Source organism: Mustela erminea, chromosome X, assembly GCF_009829155.1.
Source record: "Mustela erminea isolate mMusErm1 chromosome X, mMusErm1.Pri, whole genome shotgun sequence".
In the NCBI taxonomy this organism is placed as follows: Eukaryota; Metazoa; Chordata; class Mammalia; order Carnivora; family Mustelidae; genus Mustela; species Mustela erminea.
In genome coordinates this window covers 47,503,696-47,527,106 of record NC_045635.1, presented here as the reverse complement: position 1 = coordinate 47,527,106, position 23,411 = coordinate 47,503,696, and the positions used below count along the sequence as shown (strand labels likewise).

The 23,411-nt window shown below is 41.0% G+C and overlaps 1 protein-coding gene across 4 annotated transcripts in view; it reads left to right on the top strand.

Moving 5' to 3' along the window:
- The window catches only part of PFKFB1 (6-phosphofructo-2-kinase/fructose-2,6-biphosphatase 1), a 113,285-nt gene that overhangs the window by 76,243 nt on the left and 13,631 nt on the right, over positions 1-23,411 (top strand). For 2 of the 4 annotated variants that reach the window (XM_032330801.1, XM_032330799.1), the window contains exons 2-10: positions 1,854-1,979; positions 5,484-5,577; positions 7,022-7,088; positions 7,991-8,065; positions 8,537-8,593; positions 11,717-11,838; positions 15,593-15,800; positions 18,583-18,729; positions 22,511-22,615. In XM_032330801.1, the coding sequence (XP_032186692.1) occupies positions 1,854-1,979; positions 5,484-5,577; positions 7,022-7,088; positions 7,991-8,065; positions 8,537-8,593; positions 11,717-11,838; positions 15,593-15,800; positions 18,583-18,729; positions 22,511-22,615 (1,001 nt within the window). The remainder of the gene's footprint in view (positions 1-1,853; positions 1,980-5,483; positions 5,578-7,021; positions 7,089-7,990; positions 8,066-8,536; positions 8,594-11,716; positions 11,839-15,592; positions 15,801-18,582; positions 18,730-22,510; positions 22,616-23,411) is intronic. The other 2 variants (XM_032330802.1, XM_032330800.1) reach the window with 2 other exon arrangements.

The window sequence follows — 23,411 nt, the reverse complement described above, 5'->3', positions numbered from 1 at the left end:
GTTGTTTACTTTCAATACTTGAATTTTTTTTTTAAATTTCACTATCTTTTTTGCTTATGTGGCTTCTAACAAGAAGTCCAGTATAATTCTCCACCTTGCTCTTCTGTAAGTAAGGTGTTCCTACCACACCTTTTTCCTGGCCTCCTTCAGAATTTTATTTTTGCCTGATTTTCTGCAGTTTGCATTGGCTATGTCTAGGTGTGGTGTGCTTCTTTTTAAAGTTTTATTTATGCTGCTTAGTATTCTTTGAGATGCTGGAATCTGTGGTTTGTTGTCAATAACTCAATTTTGGAAAATTTTGGCAGTTCTTTCTTCAAATATTTCTTCTTTCCCATTATCTCCCTCTTCTCATTCCATTATTCTAATTACATATATATTACATTCTATATATAATATATTCTAATTATATATATATGATATTTATGGGTTATTTATAGGTTACATATATATTACACTATTTGATACTTTCTCAAAGTTCTTGGATATTTTGTTCTGGGTTGCTTTGTTTTGTTTGTTTTTACTATTTTTTCTGCCTGCATTTTAGGGTGTGTAATTTCTACTGATCCATCTTCAAGTTCATATATTTCTCAGTTATGTTATGTTCATTTTTTAGAACATTGAAGACATTCCTCAGATCCATTACTGTGCTTTTCTCTTGCATTTACATTTGATTCTTATACTTTCCATCCCCATACTGAAATTATCTATCTGACCTTGCATGCGGTCTACCTTTTCAATAAAGCTTTTAACTTATCAGTCATAGCTATTTTAAATTCCCTGCCTGAGAGTCCCAATATGAGCACCATAACTGAGACTGATACTGATGATTTCTTTGTCTCCAGAAGATTTTTTTCTTTCCTTGATTCTTCCCTTTGAGTTGCTCTCTGGGGACAATTATCTTTCTCTTCTTTTGAAGGTGTAGTCTTCTATTATTTTACTTATTTTAGCCTGGTAATAGGGAAAAGGGAACTAACGACATTTCATGTTAATCTGATTAAGCCTCAGTCTTAGGCAGGCTTATCCTCAGTCCTGGAGGTGTGACCTTCCCATGTGTTCCTGGCTCTTCTTTAACTATAATGGTGGGCCTAGTGCATATTCCTATGCCTTCTGGGCTACAGCATTTTTCTTTCACTTTCCTTCTCCAGGTGTAGTGAGTTTCTACCAGTGTCCTCAATTTCTGTTGCCCTTCTTTCTTCAGATGAAGTCTTATTTTCTTTTAGGGAGATGGAGTAGATTGGTCTCAGCAGAGTTTCAATAGTATTGGACATTCCACTCTGTCAGCTGCAGTTAATTTCCACCAGTGCTCTCAAACTACAGTTGCATTCCCTTTCTCTGCGAAGACTAAGGCTTTTGTTTCATAGAATACAAAGGGAGAATGGCCTGGGCACAATTTCAGCAATGGCTGCTATTCTGTTTTCCTCTCCAAACCAGAACTATAGGACATCTTTTTCAAGATTCTTCTGTAACTGGTGGAATTCCTAGAGGATGCAAAACCACCTATGTCTTCAGCCCCAGGGGCTTCATATTCTCACACTAGCCCACAATGAACATTTAGCAATTTATTATAAATTTTTAGCTCAGTCTTCTTATGAGTTTATATGTTGAAAGATAAGCAAACACCTGCTCTGTTGCTCCCTGCAGATGCCTGCCTGTCTCTATAGATTGGGTTTAGCTGTTCACACTGTAATCTCAGTTTTCTGAAGAATTCAGAAGTCAGTTTGAAAATTTCCAGGTTTTTGTTATTATTCTTATAATGGTAGGTAAGTTGTTTTCCCAATTCAACATCCCTGAGCTGATAACAGAAGAGAATGGGAACCTGGGAATGAGTTTTTGAGATTCTGTTTATCTTTCAGCATCGATACCCCAGTTTACCAATTCCCCCACAATGGTGATCATGGTGGGTTTACCAGCTCGAGGAAAGACCTATATCTCCACGAAGCTCACAAGATATCTCAACTGGATAGGAACACCAACTAAAGGTATGTCTCTGAAACCCTTTGTTCTACAGCCCATTACCTGCCACTGGCTGAAGGTTAAGGTAGCAGGCATGAAAGAGACATTCCCTCAGTATCAGGAACATCTCAAACCATTATTACCAATCTTCAGATTACTACTACTTCTACTACCACCACCACCACCACGCTCTTAAAAGTTTTATAGTACCTTGAGAACATACTCTATGCCTCACAGTATTCTAGGTAATAGGTATAGGAAAACTAGTGAGATTAAATGTCTGTTCTCAGGGACCTCCAGTTTTACAAGGCCTTAACATAATCCTATGAGTAATATACTATTTTTATTACCATTATTATTATTCTTGCCACACCAATATTACTACTTTTATTAACATTACCATTTATTCAAAACCTTAAGGTTTTCTTCAAGTCTTAGGGTATGTAGAATCAAGCATATTGAAGCCACAGCCCAGAGGTTCCCAGAGGGTCTTCACTAAAGTTGGGCACCTTCACCCACCTCATCTTTTGGAGTTCAGAAGGTGCCTCTCTTTAGGTCTGAGCTTGTTGACTTCTACTTCCCACCTGGAAGTGGTCCTGCCTTTTTCCACCTCCAGAAAGTCTTCCTTCCATACCTGCCAAACTCCTCCTTCACTTCCCGTTTCCAATTTTCCATTCTCTTTAGTGTGGTCTCTTTTCTGCTTACTACCGGTTATTGAGTAATTGCTCTCTCCCATTCCCCATTTGATTTCTCTGCCCACCTACAACCTGTATCCCCATTCCTATTTGATTGCTCTGTTCCCCCTGAGAAGACTGCTTATCTGGGCTCCCATACCAAACCTCCTGACAGCACTCTTTATGCCAACACTAATTATAGAGTGTGTTGTTGCAGTGTGTGCCTGGGTCTCTCACCAGGAGTTGTTCTGGGGGCAGGGGACCAAGTCATATTGCTTTCCCTCTCCGAAGTGTGACCAGATTAAGACATTCAGATGCTTTAAACAGTAAGAGATAGGGTGTCCCCATATCATATACAATTCAGAATAAAAACAGTAATGTTAAGAAGGTCTACCAGTGTTTATATTTATCTCAAATGACTATACTGATGCTTCCAGTGAATATCAACTTATCTGAAAATTTTATTGGGGCTATGTTCCCCCTTGGCTGGTACACTAAGCAAGTACTTAGACCCCCCTTGTGAAATGGAGCACTGCTCCCCAGTGCAGCAAACAGTTCTGCTTGGGCATTTATTTATTCAATCATGAATTATTCAATGAGCACATAGCTGTGACAAAGCCCTTGTTGGATATTGAGCAAAGACAAGTAGAATAGGATGCCTATCCTCAAAGAACTAACATCTATTTTTTTAAGTTCTATAATGCCCATGAAAAAGAAACTAGTATTATCATCATTCCACAGTTGATTACATTAATGCCCAAGAGGTGAAGGACCTCTAAAGGCACATGGCCACCCAGTGACAGAAGCAGGAAATGAGCCCACGTCTGGTTATTTCCAAAGCCTGACACTCACTGTGCCAGGTCTGCTACTTGGTTCTACTGATGGGAAGAAAAACTAATCCCACATTGGCCCTATACTCACCTTTTCTCCATTATTTATCTCACCTTTCTCTTGCCCATCCCAGCACCTTATGTATCTGCACGCTTCCCTCCCTTTCTTCAACTCTCCTCCTTTCTTTCTCATATCTCTTCTTTTCCTTCTCTAATTCACTAGTGAAGTGTTCCCTAATGGTTTTTTATGTGCCAAAATCCATGCTAGACATTGAAGATGTAAAAATTAATGAGATTCACACCCTGTCCTTGAAGAGTCTTCTATCTGGCTGGGATGCATACTGACACCTCATGGTCACTTAAGGAATCCTAGAGCAGGGTACTGAGGGGGCTCACAGAGGAAATCACCAACTGGAAGGCAGAGAAACTTCTAGATGGAATATATTTGAGCTTGGTCCTGTGGGAAAAGTAGAACACTGGCAGAAGAGCAGAGAACGAATAGTATTTGCAGAGGACTGCAGTCTCCAAGTAGCTTCTGCTGGATGTTAGGGGAACATGGGATGGTGGTGCATGGGCCTGTGCCCTAATGCACATGCATTCCATCTGCTCCAGTCCAGTCCATTTCACAGAGCACAAAGCTTCAGAGTCATGCTTCAAAGCATAAAGCTTACCACACCTACAGCCTTCAAGGGTCTTCTTGGTCTATAGGTTTAAACCCAAGTTTTTTGGCCTGTTGTTCAAAGTCCTCCACAATCTGTCCCTGTCAGCATCACGGGCTTCAGTCACAGTGAATGACTCCCCATCCCCCAAATACGTTCTGCCTTCTGCCAATGTTATACCTTTGCTTATGGTGTTCCTCTACCTGAAATGTCTTTATTCCCCACTCCCAACCCCCTTGGTTGCCTATAAAAGGGCTGCCTTCCGAAAAAGACTGACTCAAGAGGTGCCTGGGTGGCTGAGTTGGTTAAAGCTTCTGCCTTTGGCTCAGGTCATGATCTCAGGGTCCTGGAATCAAGCCCCGCATTGGGCTGTGTGCTCAGCAGGGAGCCTGCTTCCTCCTCTCTCTCTCTCTCTGCCTGCCTCTCTGCCTACTTGTGATCTCTGTATGTCAAATAAATAAAATCTTTAAAAAACAAAAAAAAAGACTGACTCAAATGTTGCTTTCTCCACAAATCATCTTAGATTACTCCAAGTGTAGTTAGTCTGTCCTTCCCCCTTATTCTTTTGAATGCCTATTGGAGAACTCAACAAACTGTGTGGGAACTCTATGTTTTCTGGTTTACTGTCAGTTTTTGCTGGATTGTGAGCTCCTTGGGGCCCCATCATGCATATCTCATCTATCTTTGAGACCTCAGAACTCATATCCACTTTATAGTGTGTGTCAGAATGTGCATCAGAATGTATTTATTGAATGGATTAATGAAATACTGCATTGGTCCCTTTATCCTCTTTCCCCTCCTTTCCTTACCTTCTGTCATATTTTTCACTATTACTAATGGGAAAATATAGCCTAGAGAGGGCAATAAATTTAGATTCTCTGTCATGATACTGGAAAATGTAATAACATTGGACTAGGATTCAGGAGGTCCAGTCTAGTTCTATTACCTGCTGACTCACTGTTTGATACTTAGTGATTGATTTTACTCATTGGATCTGTTTCCTTGTTTTTCCAATACAGTAGAGCATTGAAAGCATTAGAGTTTATAAAAAAATAGAATAGCAGAAAATCCACTAGCTTTGGAGCCAAACAGGCCTGGTTTTTAATCCCAGCTTCCCATTTATTAACTATGAAAATTACTTCCTTTCTCTGAACTTCAGTTTCTTCATTTGTAAAATGGGATTGTAAATCCTATATTGCTGAGTTGTTGTGAGGAATAAATGAGATGGTAACCATAATTTAAAGCTTTAAAAGCATATTATATAACTACAAACTATACCTCCTTCCATCTCTGAAATCTCTCCCAGCACTGACATATTTTTCCACTAGAATCTTTCCAATCCCTTCACCAGACCTCCCTGCTTTCAGTGTTTAATTTAGGCCAGTACCGACGAGAGGCAGTGAGCTACAAGAACTACGAATTTTTTCTTCCAGACAACATGGAGGCCCTACATATAAGGAAGTAAGTTTCTAATATTTTAGAGATCAGAGCTGACCCTGGCTGAAAGACGGCTTTGTTCAGATAACAGGGGTGCAGAGCAGAGTAATTTGGGTTAAAAAGGAGGCCTTCTAGAGTTTCAAATGGTGATTGGAAAAATTCTTTCCCTACTATACCCAAAACCATCCCCTACTTAAGAACTTATAAAGAAAATGTCTCCTATTCCTTACAGGAGAGAGTGGAAAATCTAAGAGTCTGAGCCTTTAAGGATGTCAATAGCTTGGCCCATTCCAGTCTCTCCAATACCATTTATTTATTTGTTTATTTGTTTATTTATTTAAATTTTATTTTATTTTATTTTATTTCTTTTCAGCATAGCAGTATTCATTGTTTTTGCACCATACCCAGTGCTCCATGCAATCCATGCCCTCTCTAATACCCACCACCTGGTTCCCACCTGTTTCCCACCCCCCACCCTGTCAAAACCCTCAGATTGTTTTTCAGAGTCCATAGTCTCACATGGTTCACCCCCCCCTTCCAATTTCCCCCAACTCCCTTCTCCTCTCTAACTCCCCATGTCCTCCATGCTCTTTGTTATGCTCCACAAATAAGTGAAACCATATGATAAGTGACTCTCTGCTTGACTTATTTCACTCAGCATAATCTCTTCCAGTCCCGTCCATGTGGATATAAAAGTTGGGTATTCATCCTTTCTGATGGAGGCAGAATACTCCATAGTGTATATGGACCGCATCTTCCTTATCCATTCATTCGTTGAAGAGCATCTTGGTTCTTTCCACAGTTTGGTGACCGTGGCCATTGCTGCTATAAACATTGGGGTAGAGATGGCCCTTCTTTTCACTACATCTGTATCTTTGGGGTAAATACCCAGTAGTGCAATTGCAGGTCCAATACCATTTATTTAATCTCAAGTTCTCTCTCCTTTACAAGACACAGCACTTCCAGAACAGAACCTAGGTCTCATTTATTGATCCATGCCCTTATAATAGAACCCAACAAAGAGTAACCACTAAACATTTTTTCCAAATGCATAAACATATTGCCACCATGATACCTGTGCTTGTACTATTACCCATTCCAGGAATGCCTTCTACTTCACAGACTATATACTCAATCTCTACCTGGGTTTAAGGACCAGTTACACTTGTGTTCTACCCCCTCAAGTGTTGTTTTTTTAATATTATGACTCTGTCATTTATCCTTTTTTCCTGGATATGTCACTTTATGCCTCCCCCTAAGATGTGCACACAGAACCACTTTCAACTGTGTGACCTGTCTTGTGCTTGTCATGGTGCCTACAACATAAGATACCCTGTGTAAATGTTTCATAGATGAATAATTTAACGTGAAATTTCTGAGAGATGGTGCAAAAGATAATGGAAGGACATAGAGAGGAACTCATCTTGGGGACAGGGATTGTCTCTGTTTCTTTATCCATCCTTTTCAGGCAGTGTGCCCTGGCAGCCCTGAAGGATGTCCATGACTATCTCAGCCATGAGGAAGGTCATGTTGCGGTAAGGAATTTTGCATTTTTTTCTTCAAATTTCTGCCAGAATGAAGGCCCCTAGTATGTACTGAGCATTTACTATGTTCTATACACTATTCTAAGAACTTTTCACATATTAATTTAATTCCCCCCTCTCCCATGAGACAGGCATTGTTTTTATATTCCATTTTATAGCCCAGAAAAATGGTACAGAGAGATTGAATTATTTCCCAAGGTGGCACAGCATGACTACAACAAGGCCAAAACTAGAATTCAGGTTGCATAGGTCCAAAATCTACACTCTTAACCACTGTGCTTTACCACCCCACCCCCAACAATTCAGAAAGACTACAGTATAGTTTAAGACTACAGTACAAACATTTTTTTTAATTAATTTTTTATTAGTTCTAGAGACTTACTTAAATGTCTAGTCAATTTAGTTTCACAGATGCTTGGGGTAAAATTTGTGAATTCTAAAAGGAGAAAATAGTCTCAAATTGTTCCACCTTAGGTGCTGAAGGTAGAGAGTTGTTTCCTGTTCTTGAAGAGCTCCAAAGTGAGGAAGCCTCAACTAGGAGTTGAGAGGATCCATTCTACTCTGCTCTGTTAGCAACTCTTGGTGGCCTTGGTTAAAGCAAATCCTTCCTCTAAGCATTGGTTATTTTACCTATAAAATTACCCTAGTAAAAACTTACAATTTTCCTCTTATTTATACCTACAGTCTGTTACATTTCTGGACTGACAGCAAGCACTCAATGAATGCTTAAGAAATTGGCATAAATCAATTATTTCAAGTCCTTCCTATTCTTCAAAACTCAGTCAAGATCTATGTTTTACTGGAAGCCCTCCACCTAGCACAAGGATAGCCAAGGAGTAGGTGTTCTCCCAAAACCAGATTCAGAGTAAACCAATTTCATCATTGGCCTCTAGGTTTTTGATGCCACCAACACAACCAGAGAACGACGGTCACTAATTCTGCAGTTTGCTAAAGAACATGGTTACAAGGTATAGTAACATTCCCACTGTCATCTACAGCATACTTAATATAGTAGGCAAACCAGAGGACTCTAATCTGCCAAATCAACTACAAATTCAAGTTCAACATTGTAATTTGGTTATGTGGCTTTCCAGATCACAAAAGCAACAAAACAGAACAGGAAAGAGGTGCCATATTGGACAATGGAAGATAATTGCTGACAGGCAGACACCGTTGGGGTGGAAATGAGAAAGGAGGGAAGAGAACTACTACAAAAAGCATATATAAGAAGTAAAAACATAAAAGATAATCTAGGGTCATTCAGTTTTGAGTCAATATGTCTCATAAAACTCAGAATCCTGAAAAGTAACACTGTATGAAATTATGTTGTCATAGATGCCCCTAGGGATGACTCAAAGTCACTGAGAAGAGGTGAAGCTATGTTTGGCCCTACCAAATATAATTCCCTGCTGGAAATTTCTCTTCTTTCTCTCTTATAGGTCTTTTTCATTGAGTCCATCTGTAATGACCCTGGCATCATCGCAGAAAACATCAGGGTAAGGAGTACCTTACCCTTTCCTCTTTACTTTTCCTCAGGCTTGAGTAACACATAAAAGACCTCTATGAGGTTATTAAAGGTGATATTCTTCTCTGAGCTTCCTATTCCTATTCCTATTCTTATTCCTAATCCTAAGATTCCTATTCCTACTCCTAACTATTCTTCCTACTTCCTGTAGGAAGTATTTCCTGACCTTCCTAGTCTACAATAACCCTATGAAATTTAAAGAAGCCATAATATAGAGTCATTAATATGCACTGGGCACCAAACTTGACTCTTACTGATTTGTTACAACAACCCGCATGTTAGGAATCATTTCATTGTTGGAGAGAGGAAACAGATTCTAAGAGAAGAGTTTTTCAAAGCCTCATACAACCAGAAAGAAGTAGAAGTGGGACTGGACCTCAGGCTTGTATCAGAAATGTAACTGCTTTTAGATTCTGGACATGTGCTCTAGAACTGGGTCATCTGACACATTTTACTGTTCCTTGTTTCATGAAATTACTGGAGCTCAGGGACAGAAGAGACCTTATAGGTTACCTCCCTTAACCCTCCATCACATAGTTGAAATCTCAGCTAAATATTTGTCTATATTTTCTTTTCATACCTCCAATAAAAAAAGACTCATTTCTTCATCAAATGCAGTCCAATCAAGCTGAAATTTGCCTCCCTGAAGTTTTAACTGATTAGTCGTATTTTTGTCTCTTAGGGCATAGAACATTTCCAACCCCTGTTATTCATCCACCCTTCCATCTATCCATTTACTGATTCAACAAAAATTTAATATATACAACTGTACTGGGCCATTCTGTGTACTCAAGACATAGAGGAGAATGCTGCCCTTGATCTCACAGTCTAGTGAGACATACTTGGAGATACTGACAAGTTTATAGACATAACTGTATGTCTGGGCTGAGATGAAGAAATAAAGGAGGCTCTGGGAGAACACTGTTGAATACCTAGCCTTGCATGGGAGGGATAGATGTGTACCAGGGAAGACTTAACAATGAAAGCAATAGCTGGCCTGAATCTTGAGGAATGCAAATGGAATTTGACAGGTGAAGAATTGGATATAAAGGAATAGCATATACTAATTACTGTATCTCCACAGAACTATAAGAAGTTCAAGTTGTCTAGAGCAAAGTGTGCAGAGGAATAGAAGTGCAATGGGAGATGAGATGAAGAAATTATTTTGGAATCAATTATTACAAATGGGTCACCTGATAAAATAGTTCACACTGTGCCTTAAAGGATATAAGAAAGTGGTGAAGAGTTTTAAGCACAGGAATGCCATGGTCAGATGGGCATGTTAAAAAATATCTTTCTGGCTGCTAGTATGAGGAATACATCAGAAATAACAAGACTGTACACAAGAGTAACTAGTCACAAAGCTAGAGTAAGTGTCCAGGCAAGAGAGAATGGAAATCAATAGGAGGGATATTTAGAAGATAGAATGGAGAGGGTCTTGTGCCTGCTGAGAGGTGAGGGATGAAGATGCATCTAGGATGACTCCCATATTTTTTCTAGGCTCAGGTAACTGAATGGGTGATAGCACCATTCACTGAGATAACAAATGTGGGTGCAGAAGATAAGCATGGGGGATTAAGAGACATTAACCTTTCAGAAATTTAAAGCCAACATGCCATGTTCTCTCATTCAACACTCAATACATGTATGCCATTATGACCCCTGGCCAAAATCTCCTGTTCCTCTTCTTTGGCCATTTCTCACATCACAATTTCTGATCCTCTTTTATAACTTTTTAATTTTTTAATTTAAATTCAATTAATTAACATACAGTGCAGTATTCGTTTCAGAAGTAGAGTTAGTGATTCATCAGTTGCATATAACAACCATTGCTCATTACACCAAGTGCCCTTCTTAATGCTTATCACCCAGTTACCCCATCCCCCCATCCACCTCCCCTTCAGCAAACCTCAGCTTGTTTCCAATAGTTAAGAGTCTCTTTTTTTAATTATTTATTTTTTTATAAACATATAATATATTTTTATCCCCAGGGGTACAGGTCTGTGAATCGCCAGGTTTACACATTTCACAGCACTCAGCAAAGCACATACCCTCCCCAATGTCCATAACCCCACCCCCCTTCTTTCCAATCCCCCTCCCCACAGCAACCCTCAGTTTGTTTTGTGAGATTAAGAGTCACTTATGATTTGTCTTCCTCTCTGATTTTATTTTCCCCTCCCTTCCCCTATGATCCTCTGATTTGTTTCTTAAATTCCATATATGAGTGAAATCAGGGCACCTGGGTGGTTCAGTCTTTTAAGCATCTGCCTTCAGCTCAGGTCATGATTCCAGAGTCCTGGGATTGAGTCCTGCATTGGGCTCCCTGCTCAACAGGGAGTCTGCTTCTCCCTCTTCTTCTGCCCATTCCCCCTGCTCACGCTCGCTCTCTCTCAAATAAATAAAATATTATTTAAAGAAATCATACAATAATTGTCTTTATCTGATTGGCTTATTTCTTATTCTTATTCCTTATGACTCAGCATAATACCCTCTAGTTCCAGGGGCACCTGGGTGGCTCAGTGGGTTAAGCCTCTGCCTTCAGCTCAGGTCATGATCTCAGGGTCCTGAGATCAAACCCTGCATCCGGCTCTCTGCTCGGCGGGGAGTCGGTGGGGAGTCTGCTTCTCCCTGACTCTCTGCCTACTTGTGATCTCTCTCTGTCAAATAAATAAATAAAATCTTTTAAAAAAAATACCTTCTAGTTCCATTCATGTTGTTGCAAATGGTAAGATTTCATCTTTTTAAGGGCTGAGTAATATAGATATAGATATACACCACATCTTCTTTTTTCATTTAAATTCAATTAACCAACCCACATCTTCTTTTAAATATTCTTCTTAAACACCGTGTTCTCTAGAACTGAGTACAATATAACAGACCTTGTTTAATCACATCGAAATAAAGCATAAGGAGTCACACATTCTAAATTCTCTTTAATTGACTGATTTGTAACTTGGCAAGACCTTTTGTCTAAGTCTCAATTTCCTCATCTTTATGATGAGGGATGTTGTACTCAGTGATCTCTAAGGGCACTTCCAAAGTTCACTGTTAGAGTCTCTGTCTCTCACAGTTCCTCTGTTCTCCCTTTTCCTAGCAAGTAAAACTTGGTAGCCCTGATTACATAGACTGTGACCGAGAAAAGGTTCTGGAAGACTTTCTGAAGAGAATTGAATGCTATGAGGTCAACTACCAACCCTTGGATGATGAACTGGACAGGTAAGAACCCAGAACCCTAAAATCCAGGACTAGATCTTTACCCCTATTTTGATGTTTTTTAGTACCTGTGGAAATGTCCTTTTCTGGGTCTCACCTTCTCTATCTGTAACGTCAGGGAGCTAGAATCAATGATTTCCCTTTAGGACTCTCCAAGTTCTAATTGTCTGAGGTAGTAAATCCTTGATATATAAAATGTCCATGAGAGTGTTAAAGTAGTGCCTTCCTGACCAATATGAACAGATCAGGACCCTGATCTCTAAGAACAAATTCTTCCCTCCTGTAGTTGTTGCTTTTATTTTTTTCAAAAGCATTCCTCACACATGGATGCCACCTTCTTTGTTTCATTGAATCCCCTCAGCACCCCTATAAAGGAAGCCAAAATAGATCTTATATTCATAAGTTTTCAAGAAGAGGAAATTGAATCTTAGCTGAAACCACTTGCCAAGCTCCCAGCACTAATCAAGGGGTAGAACTAGGATTCTAACCATATATTTTGCCTCCTACTCATGTCTCTTTTCATAAACCCATGTACCTTTTCAATCAGTAATTATCTGGCCTCTTTGAGTTGTGATGTACATAAGAGTATAAATACTGTCAAGAAAGGTGGTTTCCATCTGCAGATAGCTTCCATAGTGCCTTGATATATGGGAAGACACATGAAAATATGAAACTCTCATTCATAATGTCAGCTAAAAATTAGAAACATGTTAGCTGGAATATGTGAGTTTCAGACATAGGATATTCCCAGAGTCCTCAAAATCGGTTGTGATGCGAGAAGACTCTGGTCACCTAGAACCTTATAGCCCCAAATGACGAGTATGAGGAGGCCTCAAATAGTTATTAAAACCTTAGGAAGTTTAAACAACGTCATTCCAGCTTTGCCCAACCAAAGTCCTAAGAGGCAAGTATTGTTACTGCATTGCTCATAGATGGAGAAATTGAGACCCAGAACTGTGCATGGACTTAACTAAGGCCACATAATGAGTCAGTAGAACATTTATTCAAACCCTTATCTCACTCTTCCAGCCAAATTTTACTCTTCCCACATCCCTGTATCATAAAGAAGTGTCACATGAGGCTTAGACTCTTGGTGCAAGAAGCAGGAACTTTATATACAATTGTAAAGACTGTTCACTGTGCAAAGACAACCAGGTCAAGGGTACACTTGTTTTCCTCACCGAGGCATGTGTGTTGGAGTGGGGATGTTTCTTTCTTGAGGAAAGTGTAATTTATTCAAATTTCCACAAATGCACCATACAGGCTAGCAGCATATGTTGAAAAAAGCTTGAAGGGGAGCTAAAGTGAAAGAAGCATTGAGAAAGCCCCTAGTCTTCAGCATAGAATTCTGAGGGTGCTCAGGTAGTGTTTGATGAATCAGTTTAGGCCTAAAGATGACATATTCTGAAGTTTGACTTTATTTCAAGATTTTTACATCCATGTATCAGGGCCCAGCCAAAGCTGTGCCCTAGGAATCCAAAGAGAGAAGGGTTGTCCCTGCTGTGAGAGAATGCACATTTAGTTGGAGAAACCAATGAACATGCAGTTGATCAGAATTGTAGAAATTGTAAACCAAGTGGGCTAAAGGAATACAGAGGAGAAAACTCAGCTCAGCTTGGGAAGAAAGATGTGGAAGAGCAGGTTTACCCAGTATAGGCATGTGTTTGGGGTACCAGAAAGGTGGAGGCTACCAAAAATAGGAATAAAACAATCTGTAAAGTGTTTACTATTTTAATTTCAAAACCAGCATCAATGTGGTCAAAATGGAGGAAAAAAACACAAAATTTCGTGGGACCTCCTCATATAATATAGTGTATGATTTTTATTTTAGATTTCACATAGTAGATAGGCACTAGCTTATATATTACTTTCAGTGGGAAGCACCTCTAAATGACTTCATGTGATTCTGGGCTCAAAGACGTCCTAGAGAGAGTGAATGTGTTGGCTCTCAAAGAATGGATACATAGGAGCTCAGCTTTGGAAAGCAGGAAAGGAATGTCTTTAAGCAAACAGAACAGCATTTTGGAATACTGTAGTTAAATATGAATAAAAGTAGGGGAGTTTAGAAAATATTCCAGCAAAATCATAAAGGCTAGATTGAAACAGAGAAATTATGGTCATGGGTGTGGGTATGGGACTGTGAGGTGAGGCCAAGCAGGGCCAGTGTGTGCAGGTACATAGAATGTCAGACTAAACAAGAAGTTGAAAGCTCTCCTAGAACTACCCAGGACCTAGCACCAGGAATAGACAGTGATTAGGCAACAAGGCTACATGAGATATTTTCCACCACGAGGTTCTGAGACTCTTAGACAAGATAGTTGGAGAGAGTAACCTTAAGCATATCATTTCCACTCTCTGTGCTTCAGTTTCCTCTCCTATAAAACACAGCTAATAATCCTTGATTCCTAGGACGATTATGAGGATTCATGTATTTCGAAGTCCCCACTCCCTGCCAGATGCACAGAAGAAAATGCTTAGCAAGTGCAAATGTCCTGCAGAAACCACTGGATATAGATGACAGGGATGGGCATGATTAAGTATGATACAGATTAAAAGGCCATCTCTAGGAAGATCAGAGAGGAGGCTTTCTGAAACCAAACCCATCAGCCACTGCTTTACCTGCCTTGGGTTAATTTAGCTATTTCTATTTACCTTGTTTTGCTACTGTGCATCCAGGGTTCCTGGTATGTCACCCCATTGGTGCAGCCTTCCCCACTTCTTCCAATGGATCTTCTTGAACTCCATATAGTCCAACAACTAAAGGACTCATGCCTGGTACAGCAGGGACCTCAGAAGACTTACTCCATGGTTCTAGTCCTCTAATTAGTCAGTGGTGCTCACTCCCAGCTCCTCTGCAGACAGGTTGTTGAATAGTTTGATTATCACTCTGTGTATAGTTATTAATTCATGACTAGAGCACAGAATTGAGGGGATAAAATGGGGCTTGAAGCAAGGACCACAGGATTTCCATGTTGTGGACCATCTCTGCATCCCCACATCCTAATACTTGACACATCTAACAGACTGTTTATGGAAGGGATGTTGAGCATTGGTCACATGTTTCCAAGTGTATGTTCTTGATTGAAGGAAGAGCTTCCAAAGGGGAGATGCTGAGTCCCCACCTCAAGGACAATGGTTAGAACAAAGGAGGGTGTGTTTGTTGACTGCATGACATATAGGGGGAAAAAAACAACTTTTTTCCCTTTCTCAGTGAGAAGAGACCTACACACACAGACACAACTGTGCACAGACACAATCTGGTAGCTGCCTGTCTGGTGTCAAATACAATATATCATAGCAGGGGACTTAAAGAATAGAGGTACAGAACTCAGCTTGAGATTTAGAAGATTGTGTAGACAATTCAGGAGCTTCCAGTAAGATGTGGGAGGCAGCCAGGGTCACAGGATTACTGCTTTTCTCTGAGTATGTCATGAGTGTGAACTATGAAGAACAGAACCCAGATCCCTGGAGTGTAAAAAGTGATTGTGAAAAGTTGGCTTGGATCAAGCTGAAACTGAAGAAAGGAAACAGCGGAGTGGTAACAGCCAGTGAGCTCTGTAAGGTGGCTGGGAGCAAAGTCTCTAGAACAGGTACCCAGAATAGGGCAAAGCATGACATTTTGATAGCAGAAAGGTAGGTGAAAGCTACATTGTAGAAGAGGCTTGAAGGCAGGGTGTGGGGATGGGGCTTTGTCTTGGGATCAGCCTCTCCATCATCATCCCCTGAGCTGCACTTTCTTCTTCTTGGGCTGGCCTAGCCACCTCTCCTACATCAAGATCTTCGATGTGGGCACACGATACACGGTGAACCGAGTACAGGACCACATCCAGAGCCGCACAGTCTACTATCTCATGAACATCCACGTCACACCCCGATCCATCTACCTATGCCGGCATGGAGAGAGTGAACTCAACCTCAGAGGCCGCATTGGAGGTGACTCTGGCCTCTCAGCTCGGGGAAAGCAGGTAAGAAGGGACCCAGGCACACTGAGGCATTGGGTAAGCTGGCCCAGGTGGGCTGTGGCTGATGGTACAGCTACTGCCTGGGTCCTAAAGATGGGGAAGTCAGTGACAGGGTAAAAGCAGGTTCTGGTCACACCTGCTCTTCCACCCAATCAGTCACTCAGTCTTGACCCATCCTTGAATGACTCCCATGTGCTAACAACATCTGCATGTCTGTTAGCTTGGTCTTGGCACTTCATGCCTGTCCAGATCTGCTTGCTCTTGCAGCCCCATTACAGTGAACACCCCTCGCACTTGCCTGACTGATTCCTCTCCTCTCTCTCTCAACTCTGTGCCTTTGCTTGTGCAGTTTTCCCCACCTAGGTTGCTCTCCTAGGTTGCTGTCAGCTGGTGACCATCACATGCCCTAACAGCTGCCCTTATATGCCCCATCCTTGAATCTATTTTCTCCCTTATTCAGGGCTAATGCCACAACCCCTACCCCCACTTCAGGCCATTCCATTTTCAGCACTTGTTCTCCACCAGTTACTGCTCTTTTCCTGCCCTCTCTCTCCCACCTCCTTCCAGGGTCCAGCTTCTGCTCCCTGGTTTGGTCCAGGAAGCCCTCCCCTGTCCCTTCCTGCCCTCCCAGGCAGGTCACTGTGCCCTGGACTTAATCTGTTCCAGTTCTAGCTCATCTCTGACTGTGGCATTATTCTTTTCTCTCCAGCCAAGCATAGTAACCTGCACCTTAAGGATACAAAATAAAATAAGGCACACATTTTCCTTAATGTTTGGCCCTGTGCCTGGGCTTGTTAACACAGTTATTGTTCTTGCTGGGAGGATGGCTTGGGTAGAAAAATTGGGAAATGGGGTGCAGGAGGGAGGAAGCACTTTCTTTTACTGGGCACCTGTGCACAGGGACAGCACCTTCTGCTTCCACAAGTGTGACCTTATTCAATCCTCACAACAGCTCTGTGGGGGAGACATTACCATTAATGGTTCATGAAATCTAAGGAAGCTGAGGCCCAGGGAGGAGAAAAGAGCAGCCCCAGGTCATGTAACCAATGAAAAAAGAGCCAGGATTGAAAACCAGGCTTTCCTGTCTACCCCTCTTCATCCCCCACTGCAGAAGTGGTAGTGTCCTAATCATGGCACTGCACTGGAAGGCCTGGTCCTCATGGTTCCCTTTCTATTACTTCAGACTGTCAGGCTCCCCTTGAGGTGGACTCAGACCTTTGATTCCCACCTATCTTACTCTTCAGAGCAGAGTAGAGGGTACTGGTGGCATTACCCTTTCCCTATGGCACTACCTGCAGCCAGGGGTCTCTTGGTTGGGGCCAGCTATGGCTCTGCCCATACATCTCAATACCCAGTTTGGACACATGGCCATCTCCACAATACATGCTGCCCTTGAACACAAACATGTGCATGTACAGGTAAATGCCTGGCACCAACCTTCATACTTATGGGCACAGTGCACCATGAAATTTACAAAACACTTTCTCATTGGCTGTCACTCATAATCAATCACAGAGGCTGTCACCTACTGTATGTCAAGAGCACTCTATGTGTTCCTCTTCCACTATCTAATGTGATGCTCAAAGGAGATGTTCAGTGAGCTAATGGTGTTTACAACTTACAGGCAGAAGATATAAAGCCAGGGAGAAACAGGGATGTGTTCCAGGTCACACAGGGACATATAAGGAAGTTGGGAAAGTTTAACCTCTGTTGCCTACTTCCCAATCAAGGGCTCCTTCCGCCAGAGCACACTGACTACTGACTCATAATTCATAATTAGAATGTGTATACAAAATATTTACATTTGTACATACACATGTGTACATATAAATAAATCTATGCATTTGTGCCAGTGTTCCTCATGTTACTACCTGTGACTAATAACATGACGTTATGCAAAAGAACAAACCACTTGCTCATTTGGGCTCCCACAGCCTTTCATGTTTCCTTTCAGTACTGTCATTGTTTCCCTACTGGACTGGCTCTGTCTTGAGAACGGGACACCCTGATACCCAGCCCATGATCACACACACTCAGTATATGTTTGAATGATCTTAGAATCTGGGTTCCAAGACCCCAACTCAAGAAAATGAGAATCCCCAGAGTCAAAAAGAAATGTCCCCAAATCACACACCCCCTACTTCTGGACCACACTCTGAGTACCCAAAACCCAGAATCCCCTACACTTCTGGCCTGGAGTCTGCTCTCCATGCCTGTGTGGGCCTATCTCAGAGTCTGTCCGCCTGAGAACAGGCCATATCACAGTAGTGTGTAGCCCTCAGCAAAGGAGTGACCAAACAGTCACTGTTTGTGGATCATGGGAATCAGTGGAAATGGGGTGTGAATAGAATTTGGTCATGTGACTAGGTTATCTACAAACATGTACTCAAAACACCTACAAGTGCAGGATGGAGCCACAAATGAGAAGAGAAGGGAGGTTGACTGGGTAAAGTGCCTCCATTTGTAGTCTTGTCCCAGGCTCCACAATTGCCAGAGGTGGGTTCTTTGAATGAATAACTGAGCAAGGGGTTTCTTAAACAAGCATCAATGAACACACACACACACACACACACACACACACAAACATATACATACATAAGCACACATACCTGTTTCTATTCCCTTGATCCTTGTCATATCTCTGTTTATAAATTGGAAACACTTAAATTCTACTCTTTCTTGTTCATCATCATTTCACCATTTGTGGCAGATCTCACAGCTACTCTGTTTTCTTTCATCTCTCTCTCTCTCCCCTCTTCTCATCTTCTGCAACCCCACTCCCCAGTACGCCTATGCCCTGGCCAACTTCATTCAGTCCCAGGGCATCAGCTCCCTGAAGGTGTGGACCAGCCACATGAAGAGGACTATCCAGACAGCTGAGGCCCTGGGTGTTCCCTATGAGCAGTGGAAGGCCCTGAACGAAATTGATGCGGTGAGATCATGGGCGATGAATTTCCTGGTAGTTAATGGGACTTGACTCGGGCTTATCCCCTCGGTTGCCTCTTCTTTGGCTCCTATGAAGAACACAATTAATTCAACAAGTATTTCTCAGCAACCAGCCATGCACCATACACTGTTCTGTGTGTTGGAGATCCAGTGAAGCCCAGAATAGACATGTTCTCTGTCCTCATGGAGCCCAAAGGCAGGCCATAAATAAGACAGTGCACATCCTATGACAAAATGTTGTAAGAAGGGAAGTATAAGGGAGATGAGGTTGGAAAGGAGGCATCTCAAAGCATTTTATACTTCATGTTGAAATATTTGGATGCTGCCCTAAAAATGGAAAGCCAAAGATGCAGTCTAAGTCAAGAAGTGGCCTGGATGTGATTCACATTTGTAAAAAGAAGACAAGACCATATTATTTCATATATTCAGAATGTAATAAACAATGATAAAAGAAGAGATAAACAAAAAACAGACTCTTTAGTAAACTGGTGGTTGTCAGAAGGGAGGTGGGCAGGGGGACGAGTGAAATAGCCACAGCATATTAAGAGTACACTTATCTTGATGAGCACTGAGAAATGTATAGAATTATTGAATTATTATATTGTACACCTAAAATTAATATAACAGTGTAAGTTAATTATACTTGATTAATATAAATAAATAAGTAAATAGCCATTCTGATCATTCTAACTAGTGTGGAAGCTAGTTAGGAAAAGGGCCAGACTGAGCACGTAGAACAGTATGGGGATGGTTGCATTAATCCAGGCAAAAGGTGACAATGGACTAAAATAGTGGTATTGGAAATAGAATGAAGAAAAAGACCATCTGACCCTCATGACATAATAATCTTGCTTCAGAGTCAGGTTTCCCCATGTGCCTTTTGCAAAAGTGTTTTTTTTCCTCCCCATTGTCTCACCTGGATTATAGTTATACTGGACATCAGGTAGCAGTCCACAGGTTATGATTGTTAGACCTAAAAGTAAAAGCTTTATCACAAATATAGTTAACTTTCATGTAGTTAGGTTAACTTGCTTGCCTGGTAGATATACTTCAATGAATGCAAAGAAGTATATGTGTGTCTACATATATACACATGTACTTAGCTATAGATGTACAGAGATACACATATTAAAAAAGGAATATATAGTATCATTCTACATATCACATATAATTGCTATAAAATACATTCAAGAAAATATATAAACCCTTCATCATGAGAGATCAGTCACTACTTGTTTCTGGCCCACATGTGGTATAAACATTTATTGGATACCTACTCTGTTTCAGGCTCTGGGGTGGTATTGGAGAAAGAGATTTATTTTTGTCTTCACTGAATTTTCGGTCAAAACAGGATAGACAGAAAAAAAAAAAAAAAAAAACAGAAGAATACAAAACAGCATGTGTGATATAGTCCCTGAGAGGCTAGACCATAGATGTACAGATGTCAGGGCAGGGCATCTGACCCAGCCAGGATCTGCCTGGAGGAAGTGATGCCTAGCTGAGCATTCATTAACAGTGAGTCAGGTAGAAAGGATCAACAATGGTATGTCAGGCAGAGCCCAGCATAAACAAAGAAGGCTGTGTGTGTGTGTGTGTGTGTGTGTGTGTGTGTGTGTGTGTGTAACTGCTAAGATTGTAGTAGTGGAGACAGGAAAGAAAAAGGAATAGATTTTTGAGAAATTTAACGGATAGAATTACAGCAATTTGCTCTAGGGGAGGAGTAAGGAAAAAGTAATAGTTTAGGATGATGCCTAAATTGCTGGTTTATTTTCCATGATCATAATATATTAATAATTAGTTCCACTGCTTGAGTCTTTAAAATGTACCTTGAGTGGAGAAGGGAGTTGGGGGAAATTGGAAGGGGAGGTGAACCATGAGAGACTATGGACTCTGAAAAACAATCTGAGGGTTTTGAAGGGACGGGGGGTGGGAGGTTGGGGTACCAGGTGGTGGGTATTATAGAGGGCACGGATTGCATGGAGCACGGGGTGTGGTGCAAAAATAATGAATACTGTTATGCTGGAAATAAAAAAAAATGTACCTTGAAAATTCTGTGCTAGATATATTATTTTTAATATTCAAAACACTTTTGTGAGGTTGTTGTAATTCTCATTTTTCAGATGAGGAAAATAAAATTCAAAGAGTTTAGGCAATTTTCCTTAAGTCAATATGAAGTCAGTGTCACTTCCACAGGCAAGAGGCTTTGAGCATGCCTCTAAATAGAAAGTCCAAGCCAACCTGGAAGGAGTTTGTGTACCCAGTAGAGTGCACTTTTTCTCATAGACAGTGTCAGTGGAGAAATTTGACACTGCAGAACTGTTTGTGGGTTATGGCAGGGGTGAAATTCACTCCTAAAGAAAGGCTGGTATATGATTGAAAATACAACAGCCAGAGGCTATTGCTCCCTTACAGGAAAGTCTAACTGGAATCCACACAATCAAAAGGAAATCTTATAAACCCAACATTGCCAGCCACCTCGCTTCTGGATATTTTTCAGTGAAAGCTCTCATGTGCTCCTAAGGAACTCATTCTCTGAGCTCTGAATTCCTGCTTTGGGTAAGGGGACTATATTTCCCCAAGGTCCACTCTGAAACTGTTAGGAATTTACTAATTCTTATCTTTTGAGATGTCTGTGGATATCTGTTTCTTTATCTGCCAGAGGTCCTGGAGCATAGGTAGGAGCAGAGGGGATGGGAAATGCTATAAAATGGGAGAGCACTGTTATGTAAGTGCACATATGTGTGTGCTTGCATACATAGTCATAGATATCCACCATAAATATGTTTATAATCACAGACATACACTTCACAGACACATTGACCTGCTATTCTGACATAGAATCCCTTTCAGACACATCTACCAATCAACACCTGCACTACTCCTGTCATTTTATTGCCAAGTTGCCTAAAGATCCAGTCCAGTTAGAGTCTAGAGTGGAACAATGGCTAATGCACCGTGCATGCACACACATACACAGTCACAGAGAGACACACTTAGAGATACATATAGACACATTTACCGTAGACACACATGCAGTCTTTGTATATACTTACATCATATGGACGCAGATAGGCATACCATGGATGGAAATGCACAAAATGCAGGTGCATAACCTCAAGCATATTACCACAAATTCACATGACCTCAGGCATAGGCACACAGCTATTCACATATACATCAGAGACATAATCAGAGACCTATACACTCACAGAAACACAGACCACAGACACATTGAGACATACATGAAGAAACAGATCACAGAGACCCTCATGTGAACACATTCTCAGATGCTCAGACACCCTGTACACACACACACACTCACCAAACACACTACAAAAACTGAGACAAATACACAAACACAAGGCATATGTCTTTAAACATACCAGCTTGATACACATACACACAAACACAGTCTCAAATCCTTAAGCCCATATATTTATAAAATACATATTGAAATGTACAATGTACATCTACAAACCTTTTGGGACAATCATAGAGAAACACCATACACAGGTACACACCATATACTCATACTGAACACACCTGTACACATGCACACTCTCTCACATCCATACACTTCATGTGAGCGTGCACACACACACACACACACACACACACACACACACAGACAATAGGCACAAACATAGAGCTGGCTTCACAGAAAATCAAGTGTGTTGCTGTGCCATAATCTTTGGACTCAGAACTATGGTAAAGGCTGTATGGATGTCACCTTGTGAATACGTTTATCCCCAAATAATTCTTCTCAGGGTGTCTGTGAGGAGATGACCTATGAGGAAATCCAGGAACACTACCCTGAAGAATTTGCACTACGGGACCAAGATAAATATCGCTACCGCTATCCCAAGGGAGAGGTAAGGTTTGGAGGGATTGCCTGACTCCTAGAACTCCTCCCAGTAACTTCATTCCAACAACGAAAATTGCATAGTTCCCTGGACAGGTTTAGAAACAGAGCAAAGCATATTTTGTAGCAGCTGCCATCCCACAAAGCACATGATAATCTCGCTCTTGGTTTTCTCTGCTTCACGGCTATCAGCAACGGATACCTCTTTTACTAAAGCTAAAATAATTGCCTCCTTATATCCCATCTGTTTCGGGGGGCTTCATCCTAGATTTTGTCTCTGGTATCCTTTCACTAAAGACACCTGAAGTAGTTCAACATACTCCTGTCATTTTATTGCCAAGTTGCCTAAAGATCCAGTCCAGTTAGAGTCTAGAGTGGAACAATGGCTAATAATAGTTTGACCAGATTCTTTGCCACCATATGAACCAGACCATCAGTTCCCTAATTCCCATATCAGGCAGATCCTTATTGCTTTCCACCCAGCAGATTCATTTAGCCAGTTCCACATCTTAAAGTATTTATTAGTCATACTCCATTTTTGATATACATTCCTGGGAACAATTATAAGAAAAGCAGGACACCAAGGAAGGTAAAATAATACATATCCTATGTTGCAAAGCAATTTCACACTTTTATCCTCATCCTCAGAAATGACATTATAAAGTGAGTCTGAGTTTGCCTTAATTTTTCCTTATATATGTTGAGGCTATGTTATTACATGCATACAGATTTAAAGCAATTATATCTTCTTAGTGAATTGCATATTTCACTAGGAATAATATTTCCCCTAATGTTTCTTCTTGAAA